Source organism: Oncorhynchus mykiss, chromosome 3, assembly GCF_057628025.1.
Source record: "Oncorhynchus mykiss isolate SJ-2025 chromosome 3, ASM5762802v1, whole genome shotgun sequence".
In the NCBI taxonomy this organism is placed as follows: domain Eukaryota; kingdom Metazoa; phylum Chordata; class Actinopteri; order Salmoniformes; family Salmonidae; genus Oncorhynchus; species Oncorhynchus mykiss.
The window spans coordinates 91,884,499-91,903,370 of NC_143024.1; the positions used below are offsets into that span (position 1 = coordinate 91,884,499).

The following is an 18,872-nucleotide window of genomic DNA, read 5'->3' on the forward strand; positions in this document are numbered from 1 at the left end:
TTTCGGGATAAAGGATCTTTGGCACTGAGAGGCACAGAGAATAACCAGGTTGTTTTTCAGGATAAAGGATCTTTGGCCACCTGTCTACTCAGAATCTAGAGGTGGATCATGATCATGCACAGATGTTGTAGGTCTTGGTGCAATTACCAAAAACATTCCATTACCTTCCACTAGGGCTCCCAAGTGGCACAACGATCTAAGCCACTGCATATCAGTGCTAGAGGTGTCACTACAGACACCCTGGTTCAATTCCAGGCTGTATCACAACTGGCCGTGATTTGGAGTCCCATAGGAAAAAGCACAATTGGCCCAACGCTGTCCGGGTTTGGCCGGTGTAGGCCGTCATTGTAAATAAGAACTTGTTCTTAACTGACTTGCCTTACTTAAATAAAGGTTAAATGAGAAAGATTATTATCACAGGGTAGAACAGGAAAGGGAAGACAAGAAGGAGAGGATAGAGGGGTCGAGATGGGAGGAGAGGACAGAGGGGTTGAGATGAGAGGAGAGGATATAGAGGGGTCGAGATGGGAAGAGAGGATAGAGGGGCCGAGATGGGAGGAGAGGATAAAGGGTTCGAGATGGGAGGAGAGGACAGAGGGGTCGAGATGGGAGGAGAGGATATAGAGGGGTCGAGATGGGAGGAGAGACAGTGACTAGGAGAGGATAGAGCGGTCGAGATGGGAGGAGAGACAGTGACAAGGAGAGGATAGAGGGGTCGAGATGGGAGGATAGAGGGGTCGAGATGGGAGGAGAAGAGAGGATAGAGGGGTCGAGATGGGAGGAGAAGAGAGGATAGAGGGGTCGAGATGGGAGGAGAGACAGTGACAAGGAGAGGATAGAGGGGTCGATATGGGAGGAGAGACAGTGACAAGGAGAGGATAGAGGGGTCAAGATGGGAGGAGAGACAGTGACAAGGAGAGGATAGAGGGGTCGAGATGGGAGGAGAGACAGTGACAAGGAGAGGATAGAGGGGTCGAGATGGGAGGAGAAGAGAGGATAGATGGGTCGAGATGGGAGGAGAGGAGATGATAGAGGGGTCGAGATGGGAGGAGAGGAGATGATAGAGGGGTCGAGATGGGAGGAGAGACAGTGACTAGGAGAGGATAGAGCGGTCGAGATGGGAGGAGAGACAGTGACTAGGAGAGGATAGAGGGGTCGAGATGGGAGGAGAGGAGAGGATAGAGGGGTCGAGATGGGAGGAGAGACAGTGACAAGGAGAGGATAGAGGGGTTGAGATGGGAGGAGAAGAGAGGATAGAGGGGTCGAGATGAGAGGATAGAGGAGAGGAGATGATAGAGGGGTCGAGATGGGAGGAGAGGAGATGATAGAGGGGTCGAGATGGTAGGAGAGGAGAGGATAGAGGGGTCGAGATGGGAGGAGAGGAGATGATAGAGGGGTCGAGATGGGAGGAGAGACAGTGACTAGGAGAGGATAGAGTGGTTGAGATGGGAGGATAGAGGGGTCGAGATGGGAGGAGAAGAGAGGATAGAGGGGTCGAGATGGGAGGAGAGACAGTGACAAGGAGATGCTAAATATCATCTGATGTTGTGTTGATCCAATCACTTATCACCTCTTCTTCGGGAAGATCAAAACTCCTCCAAGGCAATACTGCTGCAACCTGTTACTCACAACCACGCAAACAACTGAAGAGCATCTGCATGACGTGAAAATTCCTATACCAAAACACCCACTGACGTCATAGCAGAAATAATCTGAGCCATCAGATCAAATGAAGCGTACATGTGAACGTGATAGGAATGATCTCGGCAGGAACATGTCACTTCCTACCTAGGAGCTACTGGAAATCTATTACAAATGTCCCATCCCACCTAGGAGCTACTGGAAATCTATTACAAATGTCACTTCCCATCTAGGAGCTACTGGAAATCTATTACAAATGTCACTTCCCACCTAGGAGCTACTGGAACTCTATTACAAATGTCACTTCCCATCTAGGAGCTACTGGAAATCTATTACACATGTCACTTCCCATCTAGGAGCTACTGGAAATCTATTACAAATGTCACTTCCCATCTAGGAGCTACTGGAAATCTATTACACATGTCACTTCCCATCTAGGAGCTACTGGAAATCTATTACAAATGTCACTTCCTACCTAGGAGCTACTGGAAATCTATTACAAATGTCACATCCCACCTAGGAGCTACTGGAAATCTATTACAAATGTCACTTCCTACCTAGGAGCTACTGGAAATCTATTACAAATGTCACTTCCCACCTAGGAGCTACTGGAAATCTATTACAAATGTCACATCCCACCTAGGAGCTACTGGAAATCTATTACAAATGTCACTTCCCATCTAGGAGCTACTGGAAATCTATTACAAATGTCACTTCCCACCTAGGAGCTACTGGAAATCTATTACAAATGTCACTTCCCACCTAGGAGCTACTGGAAATCTATTACAAATGTCACTTCCCATCTAGGAGCTACTGGAAATTATTACAAATGTCACTTCCCATCTAGGAGCTACTGGAAATCTATTACACATGTCACTTCCCACCTAGGAGCTCCTGGAAATCTATTACAAATGTCACTTCCCATCTAGGAGCTACTGGAAATCTATTACAAATGTCACTTCCCACCTAGGAGCTACTGGAAATCAATTACAAATGTCACATCCCACCTAGGAGCTACTGGAAATCTATTACACATGTCACTTCCCACCTAGGAGCTACTGGAAATCTATTACACATGTCACTTCCCACCTAGGAGCTCCTGGAAATCTATTACAAATGTCACTTCCCACCTAGGAGCTACTGGAAATCTATTACACATGTCACTTCCCACCTAGGAGCTACTGGAAATCTATTACACATGTCACTTCCCACCTAGGAGCTCCTGGAAATCTATTACAAATGTTACATCCCACCTAGGAGCTACTGGAAATCTATTACACAAGTCACTTCCCACCTAGGAGCTACTGGAAATCTATTACACATGTCACCTCCCACCTAGGAGCTACTGGAAATCTATTACACATGTCACTTCCCACCTAGGAGCTACTGGAAATCTATTACACATGTCACTTCCCACCTAGGAGCTACTGGAAATCTATTACAAATGTCACATCCCACCTAGGAGCTACTGGAAATCTATTACAAATGTCACTTCCCACCTAGGAGCTACTGGAAATCTATTACAAATGTCACAACCCACCTAGGAGCTACTGGAAATCTATTACAAATGTCACATCCCATCTAGGAGCTACTGGAAATCTATTACACATGTCACTTCCCACCTAGGAGCTACTGGAAATCTATTACAAAACACATTTCCTTCTTCCACCTTTTTCAATTCACCCCTCGTCACATGGTTGTCGTTTACCACCGAGAACGGTAATTCATTTCCTCAGGTTTAAAATACTTGAATAGCAATTTCTTGTGAAAAGGCTGAGGCCTGTCTGGTTCTCTGAGATATTCAGTGGCTTCTGAATGTGCATACTTCTTCGCATATTCCACATTTTTGTTGTCGCAGCCTGAATTCAAACATTTATATTTTCTTTCTCTCCCATCTAGATACAATACCCCATAATGACAAAGTGAAAACATGTTTTTTTAGAAATTGTTGCAAATTTACAGAAAAATAAATCCGGAAATATCTCATTTCCATCAGTATTCAACATACAGTACATGTTAGAATGACCTTTGGCAGCGATTAGAGCTTTCTGGGTAAGTCTCTAAGAGGTTTTCCACACCTGGATTGTACAATATTTGCCCATTTATTATTTTCAGAATTCTTCAAGCTCTGTCAAATTGGTTGTTGATCATTGCTGGACAACCATTTTTTAAAGTCTTATATTATATTTTCAAGCAGATTTAAGTCAAAACTGTAACTTGACCAGTGTAGATTTGGCCTTGCGTTTTAAGGTTATTGTCCTGCTGAAAGGTGAATTCATATCCCAGTGTCTGGTGGAAAGCAGACTGATACAGATTTTTCTCTAGGAATTTGCCTGTGCTTACCACCATTCTGTTTATTTTTTATCCTGAAAAACTCCCCAATCCATATTAACGATTACAAGCATATCCCATTAAATGATGCATCCACCATTATGCTTGAAAAGCATATGCTTGTTACTCAGCAATGTGTTGGTTTGTATTTGCCCCAAACATAACACTTTGTAGTCAGGACAAATAGTGAATAGTTTTGCCACATTTCTTGCAGTAATACTAAATAACCTCTTTTCACTCTGTCAATCAGGTTAGTATTATGGAGTACTGTACCTACAGTGCATTCAGAAAGTATTCAGACCCCTTCGCTTTTTTCACATTTTGTTACGTTAGACTTATTCTAAAATGTATTAAATATTTTCCTCATCAATCTACACACAATACCCAATAATGACATCACACTACCCCATAATGACATCACAATACCCAATAATGACATCACACTACCCCATAATGACATCACAATACCCAATAATGACATCACACTACCCCATAATGACATCACAATACCCAATAATGACATCACAATACCCCATAATGACATCACAATACCCAATAATGACATCACACTACCCCATAATGACATCACAATACCCAATAATGACATCACACTACCCTATAATGACATCACAATACCCAATAATGACATCACACTACCCCATAATGACATCACAATACCCCATAATGACATCACAATACCCCATAATGACATCACAATATCTCATAATGACATCACAATACCCCATAATGACTTCACAATACCCCATAATGACATCACAATACCCCATAATGACAAAGCAAAAACAGCTATGAGACTCCAAATTGAGTTCAGGTGCATCCTGTTTCCATTGATCATCATTAAGGTGTTTCTACAACTTGATTGGTCCACCTGTGGTACATTCAATTGATTGGACATGATTTGGAAAGGCACTGTCTCTGTATTTTTTTCATTTAATTTAACCTTTATTTAACTAGTCAAGTCAGTTAAGAACAAATTCTTATTTACAATGACGACCTACCAAAGGCAAAAGGCCTCCTGTGGGGACAGGGGTGGAATTAAAAATATTAAATAAATGAAATAAAAAATATAGGACAAAACACACATCACGACAAGAGAGACAACACAACACTACAAAAAGAGAGACCTACGACAACAACATAGCATGGCAGCAACACATGACAAAACAGCATGAGAGCAACACAACATGACAACAACATGGTAACAACACAACATGGCAGCAGCACAACACATGGGACAAACATTATTGGGCACAGACAACAGCACAAAGGAAAAGAAGGTAGAGACAACAATACATCACACAAAGCAGCCACAACTGTCATTAAGAGTCTTTGAATGAAGAGTTTGAGATAAAACTGTCTAGTTTGAGTGTTTGTTGCAGCTCGTTCCAGTCGCTAGCTGCAGCAAACTGAGAAGACAAGCGACCCAGGGATGTGTGTGCTTTGGGGACCATTAACAGAATGTGACTGGCAGAATGGGTGTTGTATGTGGAGTATGAGGGCTGCAGTAGATATCTCATATAGAGGGGAGTGAAGCCTAAGGGTTTTATAAATAAGCATCAACCAGTGGGTCTTGAGACAGGTATACAGAGATGACCAGTTTACAGAGGAGTATAGAGCGCAGTGATGTGTCCTATAAGGAGCATTGGTGGCAAATCTGATGGCAGAATGGTAATGAATATCTATCCGCTCGAGAGCACCCTTACCTGCCGATCTATATATTATGTCTCCGTAATCTAGCATGGGTAGGATGGTCATCTGAATTAGGGTTAGTTTGGCAGCTAGGGTGAAAAAGGAGCGATTACGATTATAGAGGAAACCACGTCTAGATTTAACTTTAGCCTGCCGCTTTGATATGTGATGAGAGAAGGACAGTGCACCGTCTAGCCATACTCCCAAGTACTTGTATGAGGTGACTACCTCAAGCGCTAAACCCTCAGAGGTAGTAATCACACCGGTGGGGAGAGGGGCATTCTTCTTACCAATCCACATGACCTTTGTTTTGTGGGTGTTCAGAACAAGGTCAAGGGTAGAGAAAGCTTGTTGGACAAAGAAAGCTTTATTGTAGAGCATTTAACACAAAATCCGGAGAGGGGCCAGCTGAGTATAAGACTATATCATCTGCATATAAATGGAAGAGAGAGCTTCCTAATGCCTGAGCTATGTTGTTGATATAAATTGAGAAGAGCGTGGGACCTAGGATTGAGCCATGGGGTACTCCCGTTGTGACAGGCAGAAGGAATTGTCAGTAGAGCTTCGAAACAGATTGTTTTGAGGCAAAGATTTGGGGAAGGGTACCAACACACTTTTGCAACATTTAAAGTCCCAAAGAAAGAACACGGTGGCCTCCATAATTCTTCAATGGAAGAAGTTTGGAACCACCAAGACTCCTAGAGCTGGCCGCCCGGCCAAACTGACAATCGGGGAGAAGGGCTTTTGTCAGGGAGGTGACTCTGACAGAGCTCCAAAGTTAATCTATGGATATGGGGAAAACCTTCCAGAAGGACTACCATCAATGCAGCACTCTACCAATCAGGCCTTCATGGTAGAGTGGCCAGACGGAAGCCACTCCTCAGTAAAAAGCAGATGACAGTCCGCTTGGAGTTTTCCAAAAGCAGTGGTGGAAAAAGTACCCAATTTCCTTACTTGATTAAAAATAAAGAACCTAACCCTAACCCTAACCCTAACCCTAACCCTTAATAGAAAATGACTCAAATAAAAGTGAATGTCACCCAGTAAAATTTTACTTGAGTAAAAATATACTTGTAATTGCTAAAATATACTTAAGTATCAAAAGTAAAAGTAAAAATAATTCCTTATATGAAGAGAAACAAAAGGCACAATTATTTTTTACATTTTGTATTTACGGATAGCCAGGGGCACATTCCAACACTCAGACATAATTTACAAACAAACAGTTTGTGTTTAGTAGGTCCTCCAGATGAGAGGCAGTAGGGATGACCAGGGAGTTTCTCTTTAAGGGTGTGAATTAGACTATTTTCCTGTCCTGCTAAGAATTCAAAATGTAACGAGTACTTTTGGGTGCTAGGTAAAATGTTTGAAGTAGAAAGTACATTATTTTCTTTAGGAATGTAGTGGAGTAAAAATAAAAGTTTTCAAAAATATAAATAGTAAAAGTACAGATACCACAAAAAGTAGTGCTTCAAAGTATTTTTACAACACTGGCCAAAAGGCACATAAAGACTCTCAGGCCATGAGAAACAAGATTCTCTGGTCTGATGAAACCAAGATTGAACTCTTTGGCCTGAATGCCAAGTGTCACATCTGGAGACCTGTCAAGATCCCTAAGGAGAAGCATGGTGGTGGCAGCATCATGCTGTGTTTTTTTTTTCAGCGACAGGGACCAGGAGACAAATCAGGATTGAGGGGAAGATGAATGGAGCAAAGTACAGAGCGATCCTTAATGAAAACCTGCTTCAGAGTGCTCAGGATCTCAGACTGCCGTGAAGGTTCTCCTTCCAGCAGGACAATAAACCAGAGCTCACAATGCAGGACTGGCTTTGGAACAAGCCTCTGAATGTCCTTGAGTGACCCGGCCAGAGCCCGGACTTGAACCCAATCGAACATCTCTGGAGAGACCTTGAGAGGATCTGTAGAGAAGAATGGGAGAAACTCCCAAAATACAGGTGTTCCAATGTTGTAGCGTCATACTCAAGAAGACTTGAGGCTGTAATCGCTGTCAAAGTTGCTTCAGCAAAGTACTGAGTAAAGGGTCTGAATACTTATGTAAAGTGAAAATTCCGTTTTGCCCAAACCTGTTTTTACTTTGTCATTATGGGGTATTGTGATGTCATTATGGGGTATTGTGATGTCATTATGGGGTATTGTGATGTCATTATGGGGTATTGTATGTAGATTGATGAGGGGAGAAACAAAACCATTTAATCCATTTTAAAATAAGGAAGTAACATAACAAAATGTGGAAAAATTCAAGGGGTCTAAAATAATATCCGAATGCATTCTACAATGTTGTTGATCCATCCTCAGGTTTCTCCTATCACAGCCATTAAACTCTGCAACTGTTTTAACACGCTAGAGTCTCTTTCCGCGGCAACGTGGAAATCTACTTAACATAATAAACAAAATCCCAAACAAAATTCATCAGTTTAAACTAGAGATATGTTTTTTTTTTTGCATCTCAACCCACAGCATCTGCTAATGTTGCATCTTCCGCATCTTCAGTGAAAGGTAGCAGAGCTAGAACAATGTCTGTTAAAACCATGAGAATATCTCTAAAAATCAATCTTCTCACTATATCGTCTGCAGCATCCAAACGATTTGGGCTCTCACAAACATGACAGTGTTCTCCATTTTGCTCTACGACTCCCCCACTCCCCCTACGACTCTTCTGAAGTCGGTACAGACGTTCTGAACAGATTGGGAAACACGCTAATATGACTCTGCAGAAAGGTGAGATGAACACGTGTCGGTTGTTTTGCTCTTGGCTACCCACTAGCCTCACAAGAAGGTCTGAAGGTCCATCGTACCAGTTACATTTATTTATGGATGTATAAATGGAGATCGTTTAGTGCCAAAAAATGAGGGTTTAAATACATTTCAATATTTTTTTTCATAGCTTATAGTTTTATATACAGTGGGGCAAAAAAGTATTTAGTCAGCCACCAATTGTGCAAGTTCTCCCACTTAAGAATATGAGAGAGGCCTGTAATTTTCATCATAGGTACACTTCAACTATGACAGACAAAGTGAGAAGAAAAAAATCCAGAAAATCACATTGTAGGATTTTTAATGAATTATTGTGGAAAATAAGTATTTGGTCACCTACAAACAAGCAAGATTTCTGGCTCTCACAGACCTGTAACTTCTTCTTTAAGAGGCTCCTCTGTCCACCACTCGTTACCTGTATTAATGGCACCTGTTTGGACTTGTTATCAGTATAAAATACACATGTCCACAACCTCATACAGTCACACTCCAAACTCCACTATGGCCAAGACCAAAGAGCTGTCAAAGGACACCAGAAACACAATTGTAGACCTAAATCAAGCTGGCAAGACTGAATCTGCAATAGGTAAGCAGCTTGGTTTGAAAAAATCAACCGTGGGAGCAATTATTAGGAAATTGAAGACCTACAAGACCACTGATAATCTCCCTCGATCTGGGGCTCCACGCAAGATCTCACCCCGTGGGGTCAAAATGATCACAAGAACGTTGAGCAAAAATCCCAGAACCACACGGGGGACCTAGTGAATGACCTGCAGAGAGCTGGGACCAAAGTAACAAAGCATACCATCAGTAACACACTCCGCCGTCAGGGACTCAAATCCTGCAGTGCCAGACGTGTCCCCCTGCTTAAGCCAGTACATGTCCAGGCCCGTCTGAAGTTTGCTAGAGAGCATTTGGATGATCCAGAAGAAGATTGGGAGAATGCCATATGGTCAGATGAAACCAAAATATAACTTTTTGGTAAAAACTCAACTCGTCGTGTTTGGAGGACAAAGAATGCTGAGTTGCATCTAAAGAACACCATACCTACTGTGAAGCATGGGGGTGGAAACATCATGCTTTGGGGCTGTTTTTCTGCAAAGGGACCAGGACGACTGATCCGTGTAAAGGAAAGAATGAATGTGGCCATGCATCGTGAGATTTTGAGTGAAAACCTCCTTCCATCAGCAAGGGCATTGAAGATGAAACGTGGCTGGGTCTTTCAGCATGACAATGATCCCAAACACACCGCCCGGGCAACGAAGGAGTGGCTTTGTAAGAAGCATTTCAAGGTCCTGGAGTGGCCTAGCCAGTCTCCAGATCTCAACTCCATAGAAAGGGAGTTGAAAGTCCGTGTTGCCCAGCAACAGCCCCAAAACATCACTGCTCTAGAGGAGATCTGCATGGAGGAATGGGCCAAAATACCAGCAACAGTGTGTGAAAACCTTGTGAAGACTTACAGAAAACATTTGACCTCTGTCATTGCCAACAAAGGGTATGTAACAAAGTATTGAGATAAACTTTTGTTATTGACCAAATACTTTTTTTCCACCATAATTTGAAAATAAATTCATAAAAAATCCTACAATGTGATTTTCTGGATTTTTTTTCTCATTTTGTCTGTCATAGTTGAAGTGTACCTATTTTAAAAAATTATAGGCCTCTCTCATCATTTTAAGTGGGAGAACTTGCACAATTGGTGGCTGACTAAATCATTTTTTGCCCCACTGTATATAGTGTGTATATATAGTCTACTGAGTGTGTATATATTGTGTATATATAGTCTAGTTAGTGTGTATATGGTGTGTAGATATAGTCTAGTGAGTGTGTATATATAGTCTAGTGAGTGTGTATATAGTGTGTATATATAGTCTAGTGAGTGTGTAGATATAGTCTAGTGAGTGTGTATATATAGTCTAGTAAATGTGTGTATATAGTGTGTATATATAGTCTAGTGAGTGTGTATATGGCGTGTATATATAGTCTAGTGAGTGTATATATAGTGTGTATATATAGTCTAGTTAGTGTGTATATAGTGTGTCTATATAGTCTAGTTAGTGTGTATATATAGTCTACTGAGTGTGTATATGGTGTGTATATATAGTCTAGTGAGTGTGTATATGGTGTGTATATATAGTCTAGTGAGTGTGTAGATATAGTCTAGTGAGTGTGTATATGGTGTGTAGATATAGTCTAGTGAGTGTGTAGATATAGTCTAGTGAGTGTGTATATAGTGTGTATATATAGTCTAGTGAGTGTGTATATGGTGTGTAGATATAGTCTAGTGAGTGTGTATATAGTGTGTATATATAGTCTAGTGAGTGTGTATATGGTGTGTATATATAGTCTAGTGAGTGTGTATATAGTGTGTATATATAGTCTAGTGAGTGTGTATATATAGTCTAGTGAGAGTGTAGATATAGTCTAGTGAGTGTGTATATAGTGTGTATATATAGTCTAGTGAGTGTGTATATGGTGTGTAGATATAGTCTAGTGAGTGTGTATATAGTGTGTATATATAGTCTAGTGAGTGTGTATATATAGTCTAGTGAGAGTGTAGATATAGTCTAGTGAGTGTGTATATAGTGTGTATATATAGTCTAGTGAGTGTGTATATGGTGTATATATATAGTCTAGTGAGTGTGTATATAGTGTGTAGATATAGTCTAGTGAGTGTGTATATATAGTCTAGTGAGTGTGTATATATAGTCTAGTGAGTGTGTATATAGTGTGTATATATAGTCTAGTGAGTGTGTATATATAGTCTAGTGAGTGTGTATATAGTGTGTATATATAGTCTAGTGAGTGTGTATATGGTGTGTATATATAGTCTAGTGAGTGTGTATATGGTGTGTATATATAGTCTAGTGAGTGTGTATATAGTGTGTATATATAGTCTAGTGAGTGTGTATATATAGTCTAGTGAGAGTGTAGATATAGTCTAGTGAGTGTGTAGATATAGTCTAGTGAGTGTGTATATGATATGGTGTGTAGATATAGTCTAGTGAGTGTGTATATAGTGTGTATATATAGTCTAGTGAGTGTGTATATAGTGTGTAGATATAGTCTAGTGAGTGTGTATATGGTGTGTAGATATAGTCTAGTGAGTGTGTATATAGTGTGTATATATAGTCTAGTGAGTGTGTATATATAGTCTAGTGAGAGTGTAGATATAGTCTAGTGAGTGTGTATATGGTGTGTAGATATAGTCTAGTGAGTGTGTAGATATAGTCTAGTGAGTGTGTATATGATATGGTGTGTAGATATAGTCTAGTGAGTGTGTATATGGTGTGTATATAAAGTGAATGTGCGTAAGGTCGGTGCAGATAGTTCAGGTATCATAAATTGACTATTTAGCAGTCTGGCTATTTAGCATTCTTATAGCGGCAGGTAGACTAGTGGTTAGAGTGTTGGGCCAATAACCGAAAAGTTGCTGGATTGAATCCCCGAGCTGACAAGGTAAAAATCTGTCGTTCTGCCCCTGAACAACGCTGTTAACCCACTGTTCACCAGTAGGCTGTCATTGTAAATAAGAATTTGATCTTAACTGATTTGCTTAGTTCAATAAAAACATTTTTTTTAAAGCTTGGGGGTAGAAGCTGTCTCAGAGCATGTTGGTCTGAGAGCCGATGCTCTGGAACCATTTTCCGGATGGTGGCAGAGTGAGCAGTCTGTGTCTTGGGTAACTGCAGTCTTTGGCAATTCTTCGGCCTTCCTCTGACATCGCCTGACATAGAGGTCCCGGATGGCAGGAAGCTCGGCCCCAGTGATGTACTGGGCTGTCCTCATCACCGCCTGACATAGAGGTCCCGGATGGCAGGAAGCTCGGCCCCAGTGATGCACTGGGCTGTCCTCACCACCGCCTGACATAGAGGTCCCGGATGGCAGGAAGCTCGGCCCCAGTGATGCACTGGGCTGTCCTCACCACCGCCTGACATAGAGGTCCCGGATGGCAGGAAGCTCGGCCCCAGTGATGTACTGGGCTGTCCTCACCACCGCCTGACATAGAGGTCCCGGATGGCAGGAAGCTCGGCCCCAGTGATGCACTGGGCTGTCCTCACCACCGCCTGACATAGAGGTCCCGGATGGCAGGAAGCTCGGCCCCAGTGATGTACTGGGCTGTCCTCACCACCGCCTGACATAGAGGTCCCGGATGGCAGGAAGCTCGGCCCCAGTGATGTACTGGGCTGTCCTCACCACCGCCTGACATAGAGGTCCCGGATGGCAGGAAGCTCGGCCCCGGTGATGTACTGGGCTGTCTGCAGTGATTTTCCGTCAGGGGTGGTGCAATTAACATACCAAGCAGTGATACAGTCATTCAAGATGCTCTCGATGGACCATGTTAGTGATGTCCTTAGTGATGTGGACGCCATAGAACTTGAAGCTGTCGACCCGCTCCACAAAGTTCCTTATTACAAAGGAAAGTGATGATATTGAAAGCAAAACATAAATCCAAAAGTATTGACAGCGAGGAAATAATTATTATGTTACACTGGCATTTGCTTTCGCTGCCTTTTTTCCAGTTGCAAAGTTTCAGCACATTCATTCCAGCAATGTAGTTGCATTCCACTGCTGGTTTACTTCTGAAGCTAAGCAGGGTTGGTCCTGGTCGGGCCCTGGATGGGAGACCAGATGTAGCTGGAAGTGTTAAAAAGAAATGTGGTGAGAAAAAGTAAATAATGCAGAGATGTTTTTTTCACGTGTGAAGCATCACACTATCACACTACACCACCTATCAGACTCGTAAACATTTCACATGAATTATTATTTAAAAACTTGTAATTTAAAATGTTTCACTTGATTTGTTATTGTTGTTATTTTGTAAGGGACACCATGACAAATTGATCGTTTCTCTGCCACAGCAGAAAAGAGATTCAATATAGATTTTTAGCGGCCGTTTAAGAAGCCACCTTACTCGTACCTCTAAACCGCACGTTGAAAAATGACTAGGTTCAAGTCCCTGCCTTCCTGAAGGGTATTTCCCTGTCAGCTGTGACTCACTGCAGTTTATACACAGCCATAACTCTTGTGAAACTGTGCCTGATCAACAGCTAACCTTTTTATATGAACATTTTGTTTTTTAAACATTTTATGTCCCACCTTCAACTTGACTTATTAAATGAAAACTGACATCCACTATCGTTGGGAATGGAGATGGTTTACCTTAAACTTGAAATAATAAAATAATCTACCTGCATATAAAAACTGTTTGGAAACGCATGAAACATACAGCATACAACTCATGGAAAGAAAGCTTAACTTTAATACATTTCTACTTTTTAGAGGAGGGAGAAAACTTCACTTTGATTAATTTCAACATAGATCAGGAAAAAGCTTCACTATCGTGTCTGGACTATCATTAAATGTGAAGACTGTTATTTTATCGAATCAATTGCCTGTGTGAAATTATTATTACGTGATTAAACTAATCATGTAAACTTTAATTAACTAGGAAGTCGGGGCACCACGGAAAAATGTTTATAGAGTCTCTATTTACAGAATCGACTCTTTAGATATTTTCATATCTTATCAACACAGTCGCTTATTAATGAATTATTATTATTACCTCATCAGTTCTTATTACTGAACATCGCAAACCTTTGGATATCTGCACGAACCCTAGCCTAAATGATGAATCAGTGATTTACAAATTGGCTTAATTATTGATTTACTAACTAACTAAATAATCACAGAAATACATAACAAACAAACAGTAGAAAATTGGGTTACTACATGATAAAAACAAAAAGTCCCTAGCGGACAAAGCCGATATGACGGATTGGTAGACAATGGAAAGGGGTGGGGACTGAGAAAGAGCGGGAAAGACAAAATGGATATATGGATAGTTGATAATTATATTCATTTAAATGCTAATCGTTTGCACATGAACGGCCGCTCATTCGAGAATAATTGCAATGTATATATTTAGTGCCGTATGACGTTGTTGTCTCCTCCGTTGGAATCGCCGGTCCGTCTGCTGGAGAGTTCAGTTCATCAGAGAGTCTTTGGTTAACTTCCCCAGAAGTCACAATGTCTTCTCTGTTGGAATCGCCGGTCCGTCTGCTGGAGAGTTCAGTTCATCAGAGAGTCTCTGGTTAACTTCCCCAGAAGTCACAATGTCTTCTCTGTTGGAATCCCCGGTCCGTCTGCTGGAGAGTTCAGTTCATCAGAGAGTCTCTGGTTAACTTCCCCAGAAGTCACAATGTCTTCTCTGTTGGAATCGCCGGTCCGTCTGCTGGAGAGTTCAGTTCATCAGAGAGTCTTTGGTTAACTTCCCCAGAAGTCACAATGTCTTCTCTGTTGGAATCGCCGGTCCGTCTGCTGGAGAGTTCAGTTCATCAGAGAGTCTCTGGTTAACTTCCCCAGAAGTCACAATGTCTTCTATGTTGGAATCGCCGGTCCGTCTGCTGGAGAGTTCAGTTCATCAGAGAGTCTCTGGTTAACTTCCCCAGAAGTCACAATGTCTTCTCTGTTGGAATCGCCGGTCCGTCTGCTGGAGAGTTCAGTTCATCAGAGAGTCTCTGGTTAACTTCCCCAGAAGTCACAATGTCCTTTGTGGTTGTAGCTTTCTCAACGGCTCTGGATAGTGTCTGTTGTCATGGAAGCGTCAGGCCTACAGATGGTAGTTGCATAGAATAGATGCTTCCGCAGTTGTCAGTATTCTCGTACAAGACTTAAGTAATTCCCAGCTGCAGACTAGTAACTATATGTCTAGGATTTGCTCTTTTTCTGTAGTGATTTGATAGTCTCAGAGTTGAAGCACTTCCAGCCGTTTAGCCCAAACTACACGCTGTCTGGTCTCCTGGGCCTATAGAAATGCAGATATTCCGACATGGGGACTCCGTCCAGGCGTTCTCTGACTTGATGTACATTTTGCAGGAAGTGTGTTTTATACTCTGTGGAAGAAAGGGCTGTTCCATGATGCCTGATGTTATGTCTGGCCTCACGGGGGCGTGGCCATTGACTAGTTCAACTTTATATGCAAATCAATACTTTCATTTAGAAGGTTAACATCACATTACATCTTTCCAAAAAAGAGTTTAATGTTCAATCATATACGTTTCGCAACATTTAGATGTAAACCTGACAGATGGGAAATGTACTTATGTTTGTTTCCTGTCCTTCATGAGATCACCAAATGAAACACACTCGTCATGACTGTCCCTTAAGTGTCCACGGACCTCTCCCACATTCTCAAAAATATAAATATTGTTTAATTATTCAAACGTTTGATGTCCAAGAGTCACTCTGTGTTCCACAGTTTACATTTCGATCTGGAACACTACAGAGAATAGAGGCAGTGTATTTTATGACTGACCATTAAACAGCCGACTTCCCGCTCTCCTCCTCTACGAGAGAGAGCATGCTGTAGAGTAGGGGCTAATTAACAAGCATCAGTATGATGCCATCACTATTTGTCCATCAATGTTTATGAATCACACTTGGAAAGTATTCAGACCCCTTGACTTTTTCCTTCTAGGATAAAGTTATCCTATTTCCTTTGACAAAGCAGCCATTTTTTCTTCACCAATGAAATGATAATGAGTCAAAAGTTTAAAATAAATGGAAAAACTGCTAGTAGCCGCGTTGAAATAATTTATCAACCAGCGTTTCCAACAGCAAGGTTTGTTTATCAGGCTTTTAGGATATTAGAAAGACCTTCACAATATCTTCCCAAAGATTCTTCGCTGTTTCTCTCTTTTTTTAACAGTTCAAACAAGAAGACCACAACACACAAAAAAATATCCTTTCAAAGTATCTATCTTTCCCTCTCTCTTCTTCAAGCACAAACAAACAATGTATAATTCATTTTCCCCCCCTCTTTCATAGAGCCTGAAGCTTGCCCCCAAAGGACAACTAAGAGTAAATCAAAGTGAAAGGGGCCAGTAAAAGAGATAGCTCAAACTTCTCTAACTTTGCCTCAATAAAGACTCAATAAAAAAAACACTCACCACCACAATGCTGAATGTCGCAAACATCAACAAATTCCTCATCTTTCAAAATGCTGTGGCTTAGCCATTCAGACAGTATCTGCTTGACCTTGTCTGCCCTGAACGAGACAGATTTATTCTGCCCTACCAAGCAGAAAAGGCAGTAACTAATAATTTGGTAGAAAATGAGTCATTTTTGCTACATTAAACACATGCTTAATCATGTGGACAAGTATTCTGCCTCTGTTTTATTGTGTTTTGGAGAAAATGGGGGGTCATGTTATCAGTAACTTTATAAAGTTACTGTGAAACCAAGGTAAACAAAACATTTTATGTTTCTCAGTTCCACGCTATTAGCAGATACTGCTTTTTTGCTTGGTAGGGCAGTACAGATGAACGAGCCAATACAACCTACTACATATTACCAAGCCAATACAACCTACTACATGTTACCCCTCAATACAACCTACTACATATGACCCAGCCAATACATGTTCTGCCTCTGGGATAGAATCAACTCATCCATGTTGGTGATGGGAGATATCAGACCAGGCTGGCTACGTTCTGTTCTGCCTCTGGGATAGAATCAACTCATCCATGTTGGTGATGGGAGATATCAGACCAGGTTATGGGGCAGCAGGTAGCCTAGTGGATAGAGCATTGGGCCAGTAACCAAAATGTTGTTGAATAGAATCCCTGAGCTGACAAGGTACACATCTGTCGTTCTGCCACTGAACAAGGCAGTTAACCCACTGTTCCTAGGCCGTCATTGTAAATAAGAATTTGTTCTTAATTGACTTGCCTAGTAAATTAATACATATATTTTGACCTTAACGGACCCTCCTTTTTCTTTCTAATCTCTTTCTTCAGTACATTGATGCAGACACCAAGAAAACATCAGAGCAAAGTTGGAGAAAAAATACTAAAATATTAAAGCAGAAGATACTAGTCTGACTCTAACATATGAATGAATAGTGAACCTCGAGACAGGTAGACGGGGAACCTCGAGACAGGTAGACAGACGGTGAACCTTGACACAGGTAGACAGGGAACCTTTAGACAGGTATGCTGTCTAACTATAATGTATAATGTTTCATACACTTGCCTTGAAGTCTAATCCATCTCAATGAGCCTTGAGATGTCAAACAGAAAATATTCCTGCATTTATGCAAGGTCCTATGTGTGTGTGTGTGTGTGTGTGTGTGTGTGTGTGTGTGTGTGTGTGTGTGTGTGTATGTGTGTGTGTGTGTGTGTGTTACTGAAGTTCATACCTCTCCCTGTTGAATTTGAGCGAGTGCAGGATGGCTGGGCGTCTCTGGCGAAGGTTCCACAGGTGCAGTGTGTCATCTGCACATGCTGTGACCAGAGCTCCCTGAAGGAGAGGTACAGAACACAGACAGTCAGTACACTAGGGCTCCCTGAAGGAGAGGTACAGAACACAGACAGTCAGTCCACCAGAGCTCCCTGAAGGAGAGGTACAGAACACAGACAGTCAGTCCACCAGAGCTCCCTGAAGGAGAGGTACAGAACACAGACAGTCAGTACACCAGAGCTCCCTGAAGGAGAGGTACAGAACACAGACAGTCAGTACACCAGAGCTCCCTGAAGGAGAGGTACAGAACACAGACAGTCAGTACACCAGAGCTTCCTGAAGGAGAGGTACAGAACACAGGCAGTCAGTACACTAGGGCTCCCTGAAGGAGAGGTACAGAACTCAGACAGTCAGTGCACGTTGCAAGTTTTCTAGCTTTCAAATAGGCACATTTCTCTCCTCTCCCGTGCCTGGTGTGTGTCTACACCTCTCCTCTCCCGTGCCTGGTGTGTGTCTACAGCTCTCCTCTCCCGTGCCTGGTGTGTGTCTACACCTCTCCTCTCCCGTGCCTGGTGTGTGTCTACACCCCTCGTCTCCCGTGCCTGGTGTGTGTCTACACCTCTCCTCTCCCGTGCCTGGTGTGTGTCTACACCTCTCCTCTCCCGTGAATGGTGTGTGTCTACACCCCTCGTCTCCCGTGCCTGGTGTGTGTCTACACCTCTCCTCTCCCGTGCCTGGTGTGTGTCAACACCTATCCTCTCCCGTGCCTGGTGTGTGTCTACACCTCTCCTCTCCCGTGCCTGGTGTGTGTCTACACCTCTCCTCTCCTGTGCCTGGTGTGTGTCTACACCTCTCCTCTCCCGTGCCTGGTGTGTGTCTACACCTCTCCTCTCCCGTGCCTGGTGTGTGTCTACACCTCTCCTCTCCCGTGCCTGGTGTGTGTCTACACTAAGGAGTTGTAGGGGAGAGGAGAGGTGTACTGTATATAATAACTTGCAAATAAATTTCCTCCGAAGTGGGAGAAAGAGAGGGAGGAAATGGGAGAAAGACAGGGAGGAAATGGGAGAAAGAGAGGGAGGAAGTGGGTGAAAGAGAGGGAGGAAGTGGGAGAAAGAGAGGAAGGAAGTGGGAGAAAGAGAGGAAGTGGGAGAAAGAGAGGGAGGAAGTGGGAG

The 18,872-nt window shown here is 42.3% G+C and overlaps 1 protein-coding gene across 1 annotated transcript in view; it reads right to left on the reverse strand.

The window, feature by feature from the left end:
- Nucleotides 1-18,872, reverse strand: part of LOC110504879 (syntaxin-binding protein 5-like) — a 226,061-nt gene that overhangs the window by 108,166 nt on the left and 99,023 nt on the right. The window contains exon 4 of the mRNA XM_036975302.2: nucleotides 17,660-17,760. Coding sequence (XP_036831197.2) covers nucleotides 17,660-17,760 — 101 coding nt within the window. The remainder of the gene's footprint in view (nucleotides 1-17,659; nucleotides 17,761-18,872) is intronic.